This window comes from Octodon degus, unplaced genomic scaffold, assembly GCF_000260255.1.
Source record: "Octodon degus isolate 3935 unplaced genomic scaffold, OctDeg1.0 scaffold00086, whole genome shotgun sequence".
NCBI classification, from domain to species: Eukaryota; Metazoa; Chordata; class Mammalia; order Rodentia; family Octodontidae; genus Octodon; species Octodon degus.
This window is the reverse complement of record NW_004524662.1, coordinates 4,027,704-4,049,511: the sequence shown is the minus strand read 5'-3', so window position 1 is coordinate 4,049,511 and position 21,808 is coordinate 4,027,704. Positions and strand designations below refer to the sequence as shown.

Here is a 21,808-nt window from a genome sequence, read left to right as displayed (position 1 = left end):
ACGAAGCCAAATCCCCACATTATGTGAACTGAATACAAATAACCATTAATTAGCATTGATTGCTAACAACCATTAATTGGCAGAACATATGAATGATAGATTTGTTTTTATGCCATTACTATAAGACTGCTTAGTCTCCGTTTTTAAAATTTATTTTTGACTCAGTGATGTATTAAACATTCAAAAGTAAAGGTATAGCAAAAAGTCTTCCCATCATCTTTCATCTGTACTACTCAGTTCCCTTCCTAGAAAGCAATTCAACATTTTTTGCAGAAGCAAATAAATTCATGTGTGTGTACATGCAGGTGTGCACACAGAGCATGGATAGGCAATATTCTGTACCTAGCTTTTTATACTTAAAATATGCTGAAGGTACTTTATATGAAAAACTTCATGTTTTGGTTTTCTTGGCTTCACAATTCATTTTATTGATATATACTAATGTAACTAGTTTTATACTTGAAGGATATTTAGGTTGTTTCCCATTTTTTCCTATTAGGCAATACTGCAATGAAATATATATATATATATATATATATATATATATGTATATATATATTCCCCCCCATTTTCAAAAGTAGGTCTGTGGACAAAGGGTAGGTGTATTTCTAATTTTGAAACATACTACCAAATTGCCCTCCATTGAGTGCTTATTTCCTTCAAATCTTCTCAAATGCAGGGTTTTATCACACTTTTTATTTTTTAGTTTGCACAAATTTATTAAAATTGGCATCTTTGGGCCATGGAGATGGCTCAGTAGAATAAGCGCTTGCCTGGCAAGCTCAAGGGTCTGAGTTCAATCCCTGGTTTTGAAAAAAAAAAAAAAAAAAAAAAAAAAAGGCATCTTTAACCTTCTCTTCAATGAATATCCATCTGATTGCCTGCAATAGAAGACAGTGGTTTTAGCCCTATCTCCAGAGTTCAACTCATAAATAGTTGGGGAATACAGAATATTATCACACTTTCTTATCTCTGATTAAATGGTAGGTGAAAAATGGCAGCTCAGTACAGACTTTTGCTTTAGTGAGAAAGTTACTTATTCATGTTGTTTCAATTCTGATTATATAAAGACAGTCTCAATTTAGTGTTCCTTTGCTGAAAGTGTTTTTGTAACATTTGGTGATCTACTTTGTAAACTAAATGCCTAGAGATAACTGGAGATTCATGGGAAGACATAAAGTAATAAGAATAATCCTATATATTCCTTACAGAGTCCCATGATACAAAATTCTACTATAACTAAGATTGACAAAGAGACATTTTCAACCCTCAAGGATCCCCCTTTCTGCCCATTATGTGAGCCACATCCACTTCCTTCCCACCCGCAGACCTTGGCAATAACTCATCTGTTCTGTAACTGTCATTTTAATAATATTAAATAATGAAATCACACATAACTTTTCCAAATTATTTTCCTGTAACTTTTTTTTATGATTTCAGGTTTGATCCCATTGTAGCTGGAAAAACACTGTATTAATTTGAAAGCCTGTAAGTTTTTTGAAGTTTGCTTCATAGGCTAGAAATATCCTCTATCATGGTTCATGTTCTGTGGGCACTTGAAAAGGAAGTGAATTCTGCTGTTGTTGGATGAAGCGTGCCAGAAATGTAGAGTAGACCCTATTGACTGATGGTGTTGATAAAATCTTTTATACATATACTGAAGATTTTCCATCTGGTTCTCAATTGCCGGGATGGGGTGAAGTTTCTAAGTATAACTATAATTGTTCCTTTTTCTTTTCTTTTCTTTTTGGTTCTATTAACTTTTGCTTCACATCTTTTACAGTTCTGCTGTACATACATTTAGGTCTACATCTTTTTGGTGGATTGGTCCTTCTGTAATTATAAAATGTTCCTCTGTTTCTTATTTTCTTTGCTGGGAAAACTACCTTATCAAGTATCAATGTAGTCAACCTAACCTTCCCTTGACTATATGGGGGCTGGGAAGATAGCTCCGTGGTATAAGTGCTTGATTATGTTTTTTTTTTTTTTCTTTTACTATTTGCTACACAATAATATTATATTTGAAGTGAAGGTTTCTTTTAGATAGTACAAAAGTGAGCCATGCTTCTTTAACCTACTTTTAAAAAACATCTTTCATTTATTTGGTACAGGGTCTTACTATGCAGCTTAGGCTCGTAGTGATCCTCCTGTCTCAGCCTCCCTAGTGCTGGATTACAGGCAAATGCCACCATGCCTGGTTTCAGTGGCTAGCATGGTGCACCCACAGTTCTGGGACCGACATGACATGTGGTGCTAGAGATTGAACCAGGGTCCTTGTGCTCACCAAGCAGGTGCTAAGACCACTAAGCCTTCTCCCCAACCCCTACCCTAGGGCTTAAGCCTGCTATCTAGTTTTCTGAAATTTCTTTTCCTGTTTTTCATCTTTCTTACTCTGACTCTAAGGGGTTACCTGAACATTTTCCTAAAATTTTACTCTATTTATCTATCACTTTTATTTTTTCGAGACATGGTCTCACTACCTGGTTCAGGTTGGTCTTGAACTTATGGTGATGCTTCATAAGTGTTGGGATTAGAGGCATGTGCCACCACACCCAGATGTCCATCTAGATATATTACATACAGGTAACCTTTCATAATCTGTAAGTGTATCCCTATTTTAGTATAGTAATCCCATCTTATTATATGTTCCTTTACCCTCCCATTTGTAATACCATATTGTTTCCACCATGTATATTTAGAAAAACAGTGTTATAATTTTTGCTAAAACAGTCTTCTTTATTTTTATTAGTGTACATTATTCGTAGAATAGTAGGTGGTATTTGGCATATTTGAAAATGCATATAATACACTTCTCTTCGAGTCTTCAAAGTTCCTTCCATAATATCCTGTTTCTGTTAACAGATCTTCTTTCAGTGATTCTTTCATGGTAAGTCTGATGGTAACAAGGTTTAAGTTTTCCCTCATCTGAGATGTTTTCTGTGTCCCTCATTCTATACCTCAGTCCTAAGTGGGCAAGGGTATTTTTTGCTACCTATGGAATTCTGTGTTAGCAATTGTTTTCTTCTAACCCTTGAAAAATACTATGCTAGATCAAAGGTCTTTGTCAGAGGGACAGTTGGCTGATTTTTTTTTCCCCAGTTCCTGAATTTTCTTTTTACTCTGTTGGTGATTTCTTTTGACATGCAGACACTTTTCAAAAAGATGAGCTCCCAGTTGTTGATTATTTGAAATATTCTAAGTGCAGTTTGGTTTTTGTTCATGAATGCTCTAACTACCCCTATATCTTGTTTTTATTATTATTTTTAATGTTTTTGGTTCAAGGTCTCACTACACAGCTCAGATTCATAGTGATCCTCCTGTTTTCTGCCTTCCAGTGCTGGGATTACAGGCATGTGTTACCATGCCCAGACTCAGTGGCTGGCTCAGCACTCACAGGTGGTAGGGCTGGTGAGGCATATGGTGCTGGGGATTGAAACTTGGACCCTGTGCTTACTTAAGCAAGTGCTTAGTCTGCTGAGCTTTCTCGCCAACCCTACCCCTACGTCTTTTAAGATTTCTGCCTACATTTTCCTCCAGATTTAGTGTTTCTGTTTTAATGTTTAAATCTATGATCTATTTTGACTGTAGTTTAGTGCATGATGATAGACATGGGTCTAATTTTAGCCTTTAGTATGTGGAAAGCCAGTTTATCTAGCATCTTTTATTGAAGAGGCATCTGTGTTTCTTGCAGTGATGTGTTTGTCCCCCTTTGTCAAAGATAAAGTGGCTGAATGTGTCTGAAGTTGTACTTACATATTCTAATCTGTTTTATTGATCCTCAGGTCTGTTTTTATGCAGAACTATGCTGATTTTATCATAGTAGCTTTGTAGCATAATTTCAGGTCAGAGATTGTGATGCCTCCTGCCTTTCCTTTGTTGACCAAGATTGCTTGTGATATTCTGGGTCTGTTCTGGTTCCAGATGAATTTTAGGAATATTTTCTCTCGATCTGTGAGATATACTAATGGTATTTTAATCAGGACTGCATTGAATCTGTATAAAAATTTTTGGAATATGATCATTTTCACAATGTTCACTCTTCGTATCCATTAGCAACTAATATCTTTCCATTATTTGAAAATCCTCTTCAATCTCCTTTCTGATAGTACTGCAATTTTCACTGTATAAAATTTTTACTTCCTTTGTGAGACTGATTCCTAAGTATTTCATTTTTTTAGTGTGTTATTGTGAAAGGTGTGGTTTCCCTAATTTCTCTCTTGGCATGTTCATTGTCTGTGTATAAAAATGATATTGGGGATGGGGAGATAGCTCAATGGTCTAAGCACCTGCATGCCAAGCACAAGGACCCACGTTTGATCCATAGCACTATGTGCCACGTCAGTCCCAGAACCTCAGGTGTACTGTACTGGCCCAGAATCTGGGTGTGGTGGCACATGCCTATAACCATAGTACTGGGGAGGCTGAAACAGGAGGATCATTGCGAGTCTGAACTGTGCAGCGAGACCCAGTAACAAAAATAAAATAAAATAAAAATTTAAAAATGATACTTAGTTTTGAGTGTTAACTTTGTATCCTGTTGAGTTTGGTTATTAAATCTACAAGTGACTTGATAAAGTTGTTGAGTCTTCTATGTAGAGTATCATGTTATCCTCAAATAATGATCATTTTATTTCTTCCTTTCTAATCATTATACCTTTTACTTCGGTCTCTTGTCTAATAGCTCTGATTAATGTTTCTAGAATTATACTGAGTAGAAGTGGTGACAGTGGACATCCTTGTCTTTTTCCTGATTTTAAATTTATTTTTATTTATTTTTTATTTATTTAGTACAGGGTCTTGCAATGCAGCTTGAACTTGTAGTAATCCTCCTGTCTCAGCCTCCCCAGAGCTGTGATTACAGGTTTGCGCTCCTACACCCAGTTTTGGGGCTGGCATAGTGCGGTGGGCATTCCGGAGTTGGCAAGGCATGTGGTACTGGGGATTGAACTCAAGTCCTTGAACTTTCCAGGCAGGTGCTTAAACTGCTGAGCTATCTCCCCAGTCCTTGTTCCTGATTTTAAAGTGAAGACTTTCAGTTTTTGTTCATTTAGTATGATGTTATCTATTGGTTTCTCATAAATGGCTTTTATCAGGTTGAGATATGGATCATCTATTCCAATTTTCTGTAGGGTACAAAATACAATTTCTTTGCTATATCCTGCAAAACTATCTTTCAAAACCGATGAAGAAATAAATAAGATACTTCCATGACAAACAGTGCCTTAAGAAATTCATGACTATCAAATCAGCACTCCAAAAAGTGCTCAAAGATATTTTAAGATAATGAGGACAACAATAACAAGCGGCGTAATAGAATGAAATACCAGGAAAGATGAGAAAATTAAGTGGGGTCAAGGGTGGGGTGGGTGGGTGTCAGATATAGGAAAATAAAGTAATGACAATAATGTCAATATCTCAATATCTTGTAGTAGTAACTCAATATGAATGGCCTCAATTCCCCAGTTAAAGGACATAGATTGGCAGAATGGATCAAGAAACAGCATCCAACAGTATGCTTGAGGTGCACTTAACAACTGGTGGTAAACATGTAACACCTAGCTGGACTGAACCAGTGTGGTGCTGGGTGTGTATAGGAGGTCCACCTGAGGATTGTTGCCAAGAAAATGAAAAGGAGGAGGGGGAGGGAGGAGGAGAGCCATTGGGAGCTTTACTTTTTTCTCCTGGAGGAGCCTGTCATGCTGGCTTTCTTATGCTTATCACTGAAGGCACTCAGAACCTTGTTGTTGCTGAGAATGCTACGGATCACTTGGGGGAGCTCTGGTCCTTATTTTAAGCATTGCTTCCTGGCTCTGGAGGGGAAGATGGTGCACTGTCCTAGAGAAGCTTGTAAAGCTGGTTTCCTGATACAGACTTAGCTGTTTTCACTATCAGAGGAGATCACAACTTTGCTGTTTTGAGCAATGGCTGTGGTGCTTTTCAGGGAATTCTCTGGCCCTTACTTTGAGTCACTTTCTAGTTTATCTGCTAGCACAGATCGTTCATCCTGTTGGCACATATTTTCTAGCTTCAGGACTGATCTTTTGGCCTTCCCAGCACAGGACCATGAAATAAACTTGTGGAGTAATTGTCATGTGTTCTAGGCTACAGTTGGACTAATGGGGGGCACTGTTACAGGCTCTAGGTCTGTAGCTGGATTCATGCAGAACACTGCCCTTGGGATCCTGGTCCACAGATGGATTCTTTGGTCTTCAGTGTGTGGACAGATCTCCTGTACTCTCTTTACATATGACTCTTTGGGTCATTATTAAATAATAATTCTATAAATTATGTGTCCTATATTGTTCCCCTTGCAAACACTGACTACAACAAAGCTGTACATAAGAAACACATTTACTTACAAAGAAATTCACAGACAAAAAAAAAAAAAAAAATCAAACAGAAAACAATATTCCATACACAAAAACCTGAAAAGAAGCAGAAATAGCTATGCCAATTTCAGACAAAGTAGACTTCAAGTCAAACTTAATTAGAAGAGGCAAAGAAGTCATTACATATTGGTTAAGGGAACAAACAATTCAGCAGGAAGAGGTAATAGTTATAAACATCTGTGAGCCAAACACTGGCTCACTCGACTTCATAAAACAAACACTATCAGGCATGAAAGATCAGATAAACATCATCACAAATATAGTGCAGTGCCTCTATACCACACTGCTACAAATCAATGAACAAGAGGCCTGAGGATGTAGTTCAGTGGAACAGTGCTTGCCTGGCAAACTCAAGATCCTATATTGGATTCCAAAAAACTGAAGAAATACCAGAGTTCAATCAAAATGTGAATAAACTTAATAGATAGCTAGTAATCTACCTGACAACAATAGCATGCACCAACTTCTCAGCAGTATATAGAACTTTCTCCAAAATACAACTCATGGTATTTCATGAAGTATATGCACATGTAAAAGAATCACAGTTATACTATACATGTCATCACTTATAAGGTAAATAGAAATCAATGGCAAAAGAAACCACAGAAATTATGCAAATCCTTAGAAATTAACCAACATCCTTGTGAATAGTTAATAGTAACAGAAGAAATCAAGGAGGAAATGATAATTCCTAGAATCAAACAATAATGCCAGTGTAACATACCAGAACTCATGAGACATAAGAAGGTGGTAATGTTAAGAGGGCAGTGGATGGCCCAAATGAGAAAAACAGAACAAGACCAAATAACCTAATGATGTACCTGAAGGCTCTAGAATGACAAGAACAATCAAGATCCAAAGCTACTCTAAGTAATACAGTATGAAGATCAGAGCAGAAATGAGTAAGATTGAGGCTGAAACGATACAAAGAATGCAACAGCTGGTTCTTTGGAAGAATAAACAAATTTAACAAACCCTTACAGAAAGACAGAAAGAAAACAAGCAAGCAAAAAAGGAGAACAAAAGAAAATACCAAATTCATACAATTAGAAGTGAAAAAGGTGAAATCACAATGGACATTGCCAAAATCCAAAGATTATTATTAACAACTTTGAGAATCTGTACTCCAATATATTGGATAATCCAGAAGAAATGGATAAACTTCTATACACACATGAATTACCAAAATTTAACCAAGAGACACAAACCCCAAATAATCAAACAACAGGTAACAAAATATAAACAGTAGTAAAAAACTGCCAACTGAGAGAACCTCAGGACACAATGGGTTCACCACTAAATTCTACAAGAACTTTAGGGAAGAGCCAAGGCCAATGTTCCTCACACTCTTTAATGAAACTGAAAGAGGCAAAGAAACAAAGTACTCCCAAAGTCATTCATAAAAGCCAGATTACCCTGATTCTAAAACCCACAAAGCAGTCAATCTAAAAAGAAAACAAGTCCCATCTCCTTAATGAATATAATTGGAAAAGTCATCATGAGATATTCCCAAGTAGAATGCCACAAATCATTCGAAAAGATCATACATCATGACCAAGTAGGCTTCATCCCAGGGATGCAAGGATGGTTCAACATATGCAAATCAATAAATGTAATACATCACATAAACAATGACAAAAATGCAATGACAAAAATCTCATGACAAACAATGGATACAAAAAAGCCTTTGACAAAATTCAATATCCATTCATGATGAAAACCTTGAACAATTAGATATAGAAGGTCCTTATCTCAATCTATGAATATCCATTTATGACAAACCAATGGCCAATATCACTGACTAGGCAGTGAAGGAATTCCAGCTGCCAACATGGTATCTATTGATACAGTGATAGCATGGCTGGCTTCATTACCAGTGGGTAATGGTGAGTCCACTAAGACTCTTCTTACATTATTCTAGGGGGGAGAAGATTGATTCTCCTTACTGATGGGTGGTAATGGAACTCCAGGGTTCCCATGTACTTCCACTGATACTGGAATGTGGGGTATAAGCGAAGAATTCATTATCAATCAGTAGAAAGTGCTGGCTATCTTCTTGGTCTTCTCTGACATTATCTGATACTGACTCAGTGTGGTGTTGTGGGTAACTCACTACTCTCTGGGGAAGGTGGAAGTATACACATACCTATTGTTGCATGGGGGGAGGGGGTAAAAATCAAGATACTCTGTGGTGTTTGGCCAGAACAGGCCAATTAATGGCTAAATTCGTTTTTGTCTCTCTAGGTTGCTTCTTTCTAAAGCTCTGACTTTTGCAAGTGCTCCTCTCTCCCATCTTTTGTCTATTGGTGTTTTAGGTTAACAGAACACCTTCAATTGCAACTCAGATAGAGTCCGCCAAAAAATATACACATCAAGGAAAGAAAAACTTGTATAAATGCTTTAAAATTAAATTTATTGGGAAATCATGAGATTAATATGTTACCTTTGGCCTCTACAATTACAAGCGGTACTCAAAGTACTGACTGTTAGCTTCCAGACGTTTCTTAGTACAGGTAACTCAAGTGTATGTACATTTTTTGGTGGACTCTATATGGCAAAAAGAAAACTCAGAAAATTCACCAGTATGTTGTCCCTTAGTCCCATAGTTACTAGTTGGTCTGCCTTCTCTTCATCTTTCCAACTTACGTTTGTTAATGTGAAGGGTTTTGGTAGTATTCAACATAAAGAATAGGGACAGTACATCTATTTAAATATCCTAGAAGCAGAAGTTCCCTTTGTACAATTTAATAAAGTTTAGTACATTCACAGGTAAGTGCAATCATCTCCACAGACAATTTTATAAATTTTTATCACTTTCAAAATGTGGTGGTAGAAGACTGTAAGTCCAGCAGTTGGAATGTTGAAGTGGGAAGATTGTGAGTTTGAGGCTAACTTGACTTACTTAATGAGTTCAAGGCTAGCCTTAACCAGAAGACAAGACCTTGTCTCAAAAAACCTTACCGAACCAACCAAATAACCATACACAAAACTCAAGAAACCCAAACCCAAACCCAAGCCCAACCCAACCCAACTAGAAATACTGTACCAGTCAGATGATCCTCCTCCCCACCTTCCCTCATTCCCTGGTAGCTAACGTGATTGGACATCTTTACATGTGTTTATTGTATACCTAAATTATACAAAGGTCTACTCAGGCCTCTTGAGTTCTTTACATTAGTCTAGATAGCAGTCCTTTATCAGATACACAATTTGCAATTATTCTCTTGAATTTTCTTTTTTCTTTTGGTGAAACTGGGGATTGAACTCAGGCCCTTGTGCTTGCCAGGGAAGTGCTTATTCTACTGAGTCATCTCCCCAGCCCCTATTCTCTTTAATTTTCTATGGCGCCTTTTTACTTTCTTGATAGTGTCCCATGAATGATACCCTATTATGCATTTTTAGCTTTGTTGCTCATACTTTCAGTGTGATATCTAAGAATCCTATGCTAATATTTCTCCTTAAGAGTTTTATACTTCATAAGTCTTTTAACCGTGTTACATACGGTGTGAGGTAGGACTCTGACTTAATTCTTACATACATGCATATCCAGTTGTTTCATCATCACTTGCTTTATCTCCTAGATGGTCTAGATAGCTATGCCTTCAAAAACCAGCTGACTAGGGGCTGGGGAGATGGCTCAGTGGAATAAGTGCTTCCCTGGCAAGCACAAAGGCCTGAGTTTAATCCCCGGTTCCGGAAAAAACAAAAAGAAAAACAAAACCCAGGTGACTACTGAGCCAGGCATGTGGTGCACACCTATATCACTAGCACTTGGGAGGCTGAGGCAGGAGGATCGCTGTGAGTTGGAAGCCAGCCTGGACTACACAGTGAGTTCAAGATCAACCTGAATCACATAGTGAAACCTGCCTCAAAAAGCAAAACTCAAAACCATCAAGCAAAAAGATACCTAGTTGACTATAAGTAATTAATTAATCATTGTCTTTTTGAGACAGAGTCCTGTTATGCAGCTCAGGCTGGCCTTGAGTTCTCTTTGTAGCCCAGTCTGGCCTTGAATTTTTAGCTTTCTATACTCTGGCCTCAACCTCCAAGTCCTGGGATCACAGGCATGCGCCATCATGCCTAGCCCCCACAGCTCACTAGAGATAAGTAGATTTATTTCAAGACTTCCATTTCTATTTCATTAATCGATATGTCTGTCCTTAGGTCAGTATGTATCTTGATTTTTTAGTAGTAAATTTTGAAATAGAGCAGTATAAATCTTCCTAATTTGTTCTTTTCATAAATCCCTCTTTTATTAATACTTTTAATGGCTTTAAAAAATACAAAAACATCCATGAAATAATGAAAATATTTTCACATATACCATCTGTATTGAACTGTATATCATGTCACTTGGGTAAAAAAAAAAATACCTACAATAAATACATAGACTTAACTCATTTAAGGTAAGAAGATGAGCTATAACAATATATACTGAATACTCAGGAGCTATATATAGCAGACACTATGAAAAGCATTGGAATTACACAAAATTAATGAGATAAAGTCGTCTAGAAGTTTATAACTTAGTGTAGTGGTCTTCGGTAATTCTGCTTATATATTCTTTAAAAGTATTTTGGAAAATTATGCACTAAATTGATAACTATAAAAATTTGTATTATAAGTTTAAATGGTTTCTAAAAATACAGTTTTAATTTTCAGTTTTCTGTATGTTTCATATACATATAAGCCTTAAATATATTTTCATCAAAATCTTGAAGTCATAGATAGATATTTGGCTGCAAATATCTATGGCTATTTGTTAGTGATAAATCCATCACATCAGATTTATTTTCTATCAGAAGACATCTGACATTTCATTTTAAAATGAAAATAAACACTAATACAACCTCTATGGAAATAACTAGAGTTTCTTGTTTTTGAGACAGGATCTTGCTATGTAATCCCGGCTGGCCTTGACCTTGCACTGATCTTTCTTCCTTACCCTCCTGAGTGCTGTGACTGCAGATGTGTGTTAACAACCTGGCTTTTATATAATTCTAAGACAGACAAGACATGGCACAGGAACCTTGGCACAGCTGGATGTCAGGCAGTGTTGAGTGCACACTGGAATCACTTCCTTTGCTCTAACAGACTCACTTAAGGGAACTGCTGCTGAATCGTTCAGACAATGTAGGCTTTGGGATAGGCAAAGTACAATGCTTTTTTTTTGCCAAAGCAGAAGAAGAGAAAAAGAGAAGAGAGCATAAGAAGATCCTGACATTAGTTATTCATAAAGTTGAGAATCTAAAAACTACTTTCTTATAATTTAAAAGCAAGTGTGTGTACCCCTGTGAAACCTCTGTATAACTCTAAGGTCTCAGTATGAAGACTACCCACCTAGTGGTCACAGTTGTAAGAAAAACCTAGAACTTCTAAACTCAAGAGTTTAGTGTTCTTTGAAAATATATTGCCTCTGCAAACAGTCAATACTCTTCCAAAGTTTCCATTGTTTCTGTATTTGCAGATAAGATACAATGCATGGGGGCCAGGGAGATGGCTCAGTAGAGTAAGTGCTTGCCTGGCAAGTGCAAGGGCCTGAGTTCAATCCCTGGTTCCGCAAAAAAAAAAAAAAAAAAAAGATACAATGCAGAAATTAGCAAACCTACTGTTAAGTTGGTGAATCTACTAAAATAATATCTCTAAAATAAGCTCAGAAGAAAAAGGAACCTCTGCTTCTAAACAGCCATGAGTTCTGTATCCATAGATTCAAACAAGCAAGTATTTAGGGGGAAAATTGTATCAGTGCTCAATATATATTGAGAACTTTTTAAAAAAATCACTATTTCTTAATATAGTAACTATTTACATAACATTTACATCGTGTCAAATATTCTAAGTCATCTAGAGATAATTGAAATGCAAATACTCTGCCATTATATATAGCAAACTTTGGTATCCTTGGATTTTGGTATCTGCAAAGGAGGGGCATTCCTGGGACCAATCCCCATAGACACCAAAAGTGATAAAATGATATTTGGTATAATTTTAAAACAATACCTCCTTTTGGGCATGGTGGCGCACAACTGTAATCTCAGCATTCAGGAGGTTGACACAGGAGGATTACTACAAGTCTGAGGCCAGATTGGCTATACAAGGCCAGCCTAGACTATAATGAGACTCAGCTCAAAACAGAACAAAACAAAACAAAACATTTAGTGAAATTCTGAATTATTTGTAAATTTTCTGTTTTAATACTACTTTGTACTCTTAAAAAAATTTTTGCTTTGTCCCTTTAAAAACAAAACAAAACAAAACACAATACCTCCCAACCAAGACCAGCTACGAAATCTTCATATTCCTGACTTCCTCCTGTATTGGTGAGAATGGAGTGCTTGTCTTCTTGTCCTTCAGCAACATAAAATACTGCAATCTTATGTGTCTCTCGGCTGTAAAACAAAAGATTATACTACTCATTTAATCACTCATTTCCTATTCACTTTTTCAATAATCACGTTCAACTTAATTACTGCCAAAGTATATGGCAACACAAAGATGAAAAAGAATAGATCTGACAGTATATAGAGGAAATTTTTTCACTTAACTACAATGTAAGTAAAAAAAAATTATAGAAGTAACAAAATTGTCATTAGAACAAAAAACAAGCAATATTACCTGTGACTGGAGAAAGAGACCAATTAAAAGGAGAACATAATAAGTCAGAAAAGTAATAAAGACTTGACATATAAAAAGAATATGAGGAAGGATAAATAAATGTGCACTCATGGAGAATCTGAAGAATTAACATGTTCCTGCCAGCTTGAACCACTGGTGGCACATGCACGACAGTCCTGACAGGTGGTACAGGATAGCTCCATTGGAAGGTTCAAGTCAGCTGATGAGACAGGCATGCAAGTTTGGACCCTTTGTGAACATGTTAGTCTGGTGGGCAATGTTGCTGAATCCAAGGGTGGGTGAGTTTGTGTTTAAAAACTAAGTAGGAATACAGAAATGAACAGAAATTATCCATTCCTTCAAAGTACTTACAATATAGAAGAAACATGTTATACAAGAACCAACATAAAACATAAAATTGTATGTATGAATAGTCAAGTTCTTTGATTTTTACATCCCTCTAAATTTAAGTGTTCATTAAACCATTTCCTGTGAGAAATTAAGTTTTCTGAGTTAACTAGGGCACACAATTTTGGCCAATGTTGACTTAACAAAACGTGTTGCTGAGGAGAAGGTCAGAAGAGGGAGTGGTGAAAAGACACATATCTATGTATGTAAGGATGGTTTATACAACTGAACTGTGGATTTCTGCTGGTCTATAGAAAGGAGCAGTTAATGCTTGTATTGTCTCCCTTTTTTCAGTTCTTTGTCTTTTTTTCTTAATTTCTTTTTTGATTTCTTCTTATATTTTGCATACATATAACTGATAATATGAACAACTAATGTGAAGACAACATTATGCATTATAATCAATACTGTGAAATTCATGTTATTTTGTTTAGTGAAATTCTCTATCATTTGTAATTTTTTTGTTCTAATTTTTTAAAAAATGTATTTGATATAGGGTCTCATTACGCAGCTTGGACTTGCAGTGATCCTCGTGTTTTCAGCCTTCATAGCACTGGGATTACAAGCATGCACCACCAGGCTGGGTCTCAGGGCCAACTCAGTGTTCCCCGGGGTGGGACTGGTGCGGCATGTGATGCTGGGGATCGAACCACAGTCTCTGCCTTTGCCTAAGCAGGTGCTTAGTTGGCTGAGCTATCTTGCTGGCCCTTCTAATACTAATTTGTACTCTTTTAAAAAAATTAAAAAAACAAAACAAAACACAAAGCATGGGTTGACAATATGACAAGAAGTTTTCACTAAGTAATATATCTCAGAGGAATTAAAACAAACAAGCAAACAACAAATAAAAACAAACCCTACAACTAGCAAGATTCTCCCACATAGCTTGAGAAGGCTGCCAATCATGATTGTGGGTTTCAGTATCAGCAAGAGATTCTAGTTGTTTTCAAGAACTGCAGTATTTTGGTTTACGTAGTTTAAGTAAATTATAAATGTACTTGATGTATAATTAGGATAATCTAGTGCAAGCAGTAAAATATAACTGGGGTAGGGCGAGACCTCAGAAATAAAAAATAAAGACCTAGGTGGCCCCTTTTCCATGTAAAACACAATTTAACCATTAAAAATGATTTTTAAAGATCAAAGTCTGGATTTGTCCTAAAGGCATAGAGCAAATGGGGACATATTAATGCAAAGAAATTTGCTAAAGCTCTGTAAAAACAGAGGTTTTCACACCCAAAATATCATTTGTTCCCTTACCCCAGCCCTTCTGGTCCATGTTACAGAAATTTAGCTCAAGTATTCTACACAGGCCTAGAGAAAGGGGGGCAATCCTTTCTCCTTCAATGCCCTGTCTCACCCTGGAAGCTGTGTTACTTGTGGTAATTCTCATCTTTCCCCAGTTCCCTGTTACGCATCTATTCTAAACAGCTCTAAGTGAATGGAGCAGATATTTTTTCCTTACGAAGTTCTCTTTCTTTGAACAGTAGTGCAGTATGAAGGTCCCAACATTTCCCATTTCAGCTTACGTGTAGATTGCGATAGGAAGAGCAAACTAAGAAGGCCAAGGACCAATAACTCCTGCATAAGCGCCCAATGTTAGGGTGACAGTATCACTCTAAGACAAGTCAGTCCCTGAACCTGGCCTGTAAACAGTGGCAGATGGGAACAGGCCACAGGGTCAAAGAACTCGCTAGTCCTGAGGTAGCAAGATAGCAACACAATCAAAAGCTTAATAGTGAACCAGGAAAAGGCTCAGCCAAGAATAGTCCTCTTCACAGTCAACTGTGGACATCAAGAAGCTTGTGTACATGCATCATGCTGAACCAATCAGGAGCAATTGTAGTAGGAAAGCATCCCAAAGCAACACACACAGATCTAAAGAAGGGAATCACTGGCTGAGTAGTCATTTAACTCAGGATCAATTCCTAGGAAGCTGAATCTTAATAATATACCGTCATTTTCATCCATCTGGGAGTCTGCATGTGTGCCCTGAGCTGTATCATTTCTTTGGAATAAGAAATTGAACCCTTTAAGTTTAAGCTACTAGTCTCTGCATGAGGCAGGACAAAAATAGAAACACTTTGAATGGAAATGACAGCCTCCAAGATACACACACCCAAATGTAAACACTGAAACTAACTGGCTAAGGAGGTTCAAACACAAACTGTGATCATTAAATGGATGATACAAACCTAGATAAGACCCTTAATAGGATAAAACAGGAAAACAATTAAAATCTAAGCAGGGAGATCAGAGGTTGCACATGCTTGGAAAACCAACTTGCTAGAAAATAAAGTTATTTCCAAGCAAATAGCCATTGTCACCAATTAGCTAAATGACAGGTAAAATTTAAAGTAAAAAGGATAGGAAAAGATACCATGAGAACTGGAGTGGCACTGCTGTCAGACTAATGTATTGGTATCAAAACAATAGAGAAAAATTAATGAAACCAAAACTTGTCTCTTTAAGATCATCAATGAAATTGACATTAGGTGGGCTAAACTAGAAAAAGATTTAAATTACTTAAACAGGAATGAAAGAAAGGATATCACTACCCACCAAACAGAATTAAAAATCAGGGAATTTTATGAACATTTACATGCAACCAAATTAGATGTTAGAGTAAATGGAGGAATTCTTACAAAGATACAAACTACTAAACTAACTTGAAGAGGAAACTAAATATTTGAATACACAGATCTATAACAAGTAAAGACTTTGATTTAAGAATTTGGAAATGAGGGTCAGGGTTCCATCCCTGACATGCTGTGTTGGCCCTGCCCCCGGGGCATGCTGAGAAGGAGACTGAGACTGGGAATGGCAGTGTGTGCCTGTAATCCCAGCACTTGGGAGGCTGAAAACAGGAGAATCACTATTAAGTCCGATCTAGTAGTAAGACCCTGTTGTCCCTGCAGACCCTGTACTAAATGCATTAAAAAAAAAAGAAATGAAAAGTAAAAATACTGCCACTTGCAGGTAACCTAATTTTGCATATAAAAATCCTAAAGAATCTATTAGAAAACTATAAAGGCTAGTAAGTTCAGCAAGGCTGGAGGGCTTAAAATCCATGTTTTTTACAAAACAGTTGCTATACATTAGCAACGACTAATCCAAAAACAAAATTAAGAAAAAGTTTCTTTTACAACACCATCAAGAATAAAATACTTACGTGTAAGCTTAAAAATGTAAAAACCATACTGTGAAAACTACAAAACAGGTCTTCTGAAATACAACATGAAAAAACACAAGTGACAAAAGAAAGGGCAGGTAAACCAGATTTAATGAAAATTTAACATTTTAGAGCTGCAGAAGATATCCTCATAAAGAGAACTGGTAGCCTACAGAATTAAGAAAAGATTTGGAAATCATCTCTAGTATGGAACTTACATTAAAAAAATCTATAAAGAATGTTTACCACTCCATATAGTAAAAAGAACTCAATTTTGAATATGACAGAAAATTCTGTATTAGTTTTCTAAGGCTTCAATATCAACTTACACAAAAAGCTGACTTTAAGTAATCAAAATCTATTTTCTCACAGTTCTAGAGGCCAGACTTCAGAAATCAAAGCATTAACAGTATCAGGTTCATTCTGAAGGCTTCAGGGGAAGAGTTCCTCCTTGCCTCTTCCGAGCTTGTAGGGACTGTCAACAACCCCAGGATTCCTTAACTTAGAGCTATATCACCATAGTTTCTTTCTCCACCTTCACAGGGTCATACGTCCCATGTGCACTTGTGTTTGAGCTGTCTTCAGTTATCTTCTGATAAGGACACCAGTCATGAGACTTGGAGCCCATCTAATGCAGAATAACCTCACCTTAACTAATTCCATTAGCAACCCTATTTCCAAATACACACTAGGGTTGTAGATGAGTTGCAGCAAAACTATGGCAAGTATGTCAGTCACGGCACCCGCGAGGCCTTTTTGTCAGCACATGAGCTAACCTGCGACAGGAATCAACCTCCAGATAGCAATTGCTTTTTCTGAAATAAAACTCTGTTATTTAAGTTTACTTGAAAAAAGTAAGTTGGCTTTGGGTTTTAGTTTGGGCACTTGGTCTCTAAAAGGTTAGCCATCACTGTTCTAGATAGTCATCAATGTTTAAGGAGACACTATTTAACCCAGTTTACACTTGAATAAATGTTTTTCTGAAGATATACAAATAGTCTAGTACTAACAACATTATAAACTTTTAGAGAAAGTAAATAAAAAACATTAAGATACTATACTTCATCTCTGCTAAGGTGAGCACTAAAAAAATAGTAACAAGTGTGTTAGGATAAGGAGAATATGGCCACCCTATCTTGTTAAGTTACTATACCACTGGCAGCTCCTCAAAATGCTAAATACAGAATTATCATATGATCCAGCAATTGTATTTCTTGGTATCATTCAGGGAACGGAAATATGGCTGTGTTCTCTCTCTCTCTCTCTCTCTCTCTCTCTCTCTCTCTCTCTCTCTCTCATGTTCACAGTAGCATTATTTTTAAGTTAAACAATCCAAGTAGTCATCGAAAGATGAACGGATATGTAAATGTAGTATATTCACATAATAGAATTTCTTTTTGGTAATAAAAATTATTGAGACACATGGGAACATGGATGAACTCTGAAATAGTCATGCTAAGTAAAACAAGCTTCTGCAAAAAACCATATATTGTTTAATTCTATTTACGTGAAATGTCAAGAAGGGGCAAATCCACAGTGAAAGAAAGTAAATTAATGTTCTAAGTCTGTGGATAGTGGATGGTGTTTGGGAGAATGGGAAATAACTTGGTAATGTGGTTACTTTATAGAGGAACTAAAATATTCTAAAATTAGAATAGAGCAACAGTTGCATAGCCTTTTTGAATATACTAATATATTAGCTAATAATTACACTTCATTATTGGTTCATCCATTTTAACAAATTTATCACATTAAGACAAGATATAAACAATAGAGGAAACTGCAGGGGGAAAAGGGCATATGGAAACTCTTTATTTTCCAACCATTTTTAATTTATTTTGTATACTGGGAACTGAACCAGATCTTACATTCTCAGCTCTTTAGATTTGGAGACAAGGTCTCACTAAGTTGCAAAAGTACCCAGCTGGGTTCAAATTTCTGATTCTCCTGCCTTAGCCTTTCACAGCAATTGTTATTTCACAAACCTAAAATTACTCTAATTTAAAACATAGGTAAGTTAAATTTAACTTGAGCTTACTTTGATAAATTTAAAAGGCTGGGCAAAGACTGGAAAGCCTTTAAACTTGATGGTTAGGATGCTTAAACCTTAAGCATCAAAAATAATTTTTTTTTTTTTTTTTTTGAGAGACAGGCTCTTGCTTGGCAGTTCAGGCTGCCTTTGGACTCAAGTGATCCTTCTGCCTCAGGATATCACTACACCCTAGTGAGAGATAATTTCAGCATAGTAGTAGAGGTAAAAGTTAGATTTGCAGTGAGAAAGACAGAAAAGATGTGATTCTTGTCCCTGTGGACTTGATCAAAATAGTTAAGATGCATTATTACAGGGAAAGCCAACACTGGGAACCCACAGACTACTTAAGAGTTTTTATAGGTGTTCTAGAAACAAGTTATAAGAATAGTTAAGCAATTATATCAATCTGCAGTATGGTAAATCCTGTGACAGGTGAGAACTACAGGCTTGTATGAAATCACACCGAAGTAAATGCAAGCATACACTGGGAGAAAGGTGATGCACAGGAGTTTATGGAAAGACCTTACAAAAAAAGTGATGTGTAAGTTATGAGTTAGAGGATGGGTAGGAGCAATAATTTGAGGGAAACTTAGACTTTAGGATTATTTTATTTTTGGGCCAGCCAAACAGCTCAATGGATTAAAGCGCCTGTTTAAGCACACACAGAAGCCAGGAATTTGATCTCCAGGCCTGCCGTGCCAGCCCTACCCCCAGGGTGAGCTGAGATGGAGATGGTGATTGAGACTGGGTGTGGTGGCGCGTATCCCAGCTGTAAACAGGAGGATCACTATGAGTCTGATCTAAGCAGTGAGACCCTGTACTCCCTGTCCTAAATACAAAAAAAAAAAAAAAAAAAAAAAAAAAGACTATTTCATTTTCAACTACTAAAGAATAAAACTAAGATGCACATTCTAGATGTAAAATAAAGCTTATGGAGGAGATGGAAATAACAACAGAAAATTATGAGAACATGAAAACACAATATAATAAATCAGAATTCATTTCTTTGAAAAGATCTGCAGCAAGATAATCAACTACATCAAGAACAAAATAGGCCTGGTGGCACATATCTGTAATTCCACCAATCAGGAGGCTGAGGCAGAAGGGCGATCACTAGTTTGTGGTCAGCCTAGACTACACTGTGACCTGAAAGTACATAGCTAGATACTGTTACAAAAGTAAAAGTGAGACAACAAAAGGAATAGGAGAGTTATGATATCATACATGAATCTCTACTATTACCTACTTGAAAATCATAACACAAAACAATGAAACTGATCTAAGAGATAAGAAAGAAAACCTGAAAAGACCAATAAGGATGAAATATATTTAAAGAATTAAAAATAGCAATTTTATTATTCTAAAATTTCAAGTAACAAAATTCTTTCTGGGAAGCTGGATATAATCATAACTCTAAAAACATTCAGGATCAGGACTCCTGCACCTCCCCAAATCAAAAGAATATAACATACCCTAACTCACAATGAAATTGAAGTAAATTTAACACAAGAGCAAGTCTACGGACAAGGTCAGATTTATTTTTAAAAATGTAAAGATTATTTCTTGTTAGCAACCTAGTGGTAGTAAAATACTAAATAGAAAAATGAGAAAAATGATGCATACAACTGAATAGATACAGAAAGCATTTTGATAACATCTCACACCTTGAAGACAGCATTTTTAAGATAACAAACATTATCTATTTCAAACCAACAACCAATATCTTCCTTGATAATGAAAAATAACTTTTCCATGAAAATCAGGAAGAACAAGGAAGTCCACTGCTACTAAACTACAAGACACCACCCTGCGTGCAATAAGATATAAACACAACTAGGTACAACTATTACAAATGAGATCATCTATAGATGATGACTATACCTGAACAAATTTTAAGAGAGAAACAACTATAAAATGTATTAAATCAGTAAAAGAATTTATCAAAGTATGTAGGTAAGATATTCAAAATAGAAAAACTAACTGGCCATGGTGATATACACCTGTAATCCCAGCACTCTGAAAGGCTGAAACAGAAAGGATGCAAGTTCAAACTTAGCTGGGCAACTTAGCAAGACCTGTCTCAAAACAAAACAACAACAACAACAAAAAACCCCAACAAAAACAGCTGAGGAAAAAGCTGAGTGCAAAGGGCCCTAAATTCAATCCCTTGTACTGCCTCCTCCAAAAAGATGTGACAGGAGAAAGTAATATTCAGAATAGAGACAAAAATAATATAATACTGTCCTGGTTACTTTTCTCTTGTTGCTGAGATGTCCATATTTGATGTTTATCTAGTAGAGTTCGTGGAGGTTTCAGCCCATAATTAGCTAGTTCCAAGTCAGGGTGGCATGTAACAGAGAGGCAACAGTTTATGAAAGTGGAAAACAGCAAAAACAATAACAGCAAAAAGGGAGGAGGAAGCAAGCAAGCCTCTTTCCCTCCCTTACATTGTATGTAGGCTGCCCAGTCCAGGGTGGGTGTAGTACTCATGTCCACAATCCCACAGTTGAACCAGGAATCAACCACAAACTCTAGAAGCCTGCTCCATGACTGAAGGAGGCTTGGGGGTGTGGAGGGGGATATCTAGACACAAACCAAAACAAACACCTAAAAATTACCCATACAAGTAATGTATAGGTTTCAGAATAAGTAAAGTGGCATAGTGGCATTATGAATGGGAAAAATATAATACCTTTTGTTTTCAGGTTTTTTTTTTTTTTTTTTGTGGAACCACTAAACTCAGGCCCTTGTGCTTGCTAGGGAAGCATTTATTCCCCTGAGCCATCTCCCCAGCTCTTTTTTTTTTTTTTTTCAGCTAAGGTCTTACCTCTGATCTCTGAGTCAGGCTGGCCTTGAATTTGGAACACTAATCCTGCCTCACCCTCCCAAGTGCTGGGAAAATCATGTCTCTACCAGTGCCTATTCTTCTTCTTTTTTTTTTTTTTCCAAAATTTTATTGATAAACAGATAGCAATGAGACAGTTTCAAATCAAATTGGAAGTACAGATTCAACAAATAACACACTGCCTATATTCTTCTTAGTGGTTAATTGCTGTACAAGATGTGGACTTGAGATCCTACTTACAAACAACATTAGAAAAAATCATTCTATTCATTAAGAGAATGCAACTATATATCTATCCTAACCACTTTTAATACACAGATACAAAATGGACATTCATCTGTATACCC

General features: G+C 36.5%; 1 protein-coding gene across 9 annotated transcripts in view; it reads right to left on the bottom strand.

Annotated features, from left to right (window-relative positions):
• Ralgapa1 (Ral GTPase activating protein catalytic alpha subunit 1) overlaps positions 1 to 21,808 on the bottom strand; it is a 263,481-nt gene that overhangs the window by 49,020 nt on the left and 192,653 nt on the right. For all 9 annotated transcript variants that reach the window (XM_023721857.1, XM_023721854.1, XM_023721851.1 and 6 more), the window contains one exon: positions 12,655 to 12,778. In XM_023721857.1, coding sequence (XP_023577625.1) covers positions 12,655 to 12,778 — 124 coding nt within the window. The remainder of the gene's footprint in view (positions 1 to 12,654; positions 12,779 to 21,808) is intronic.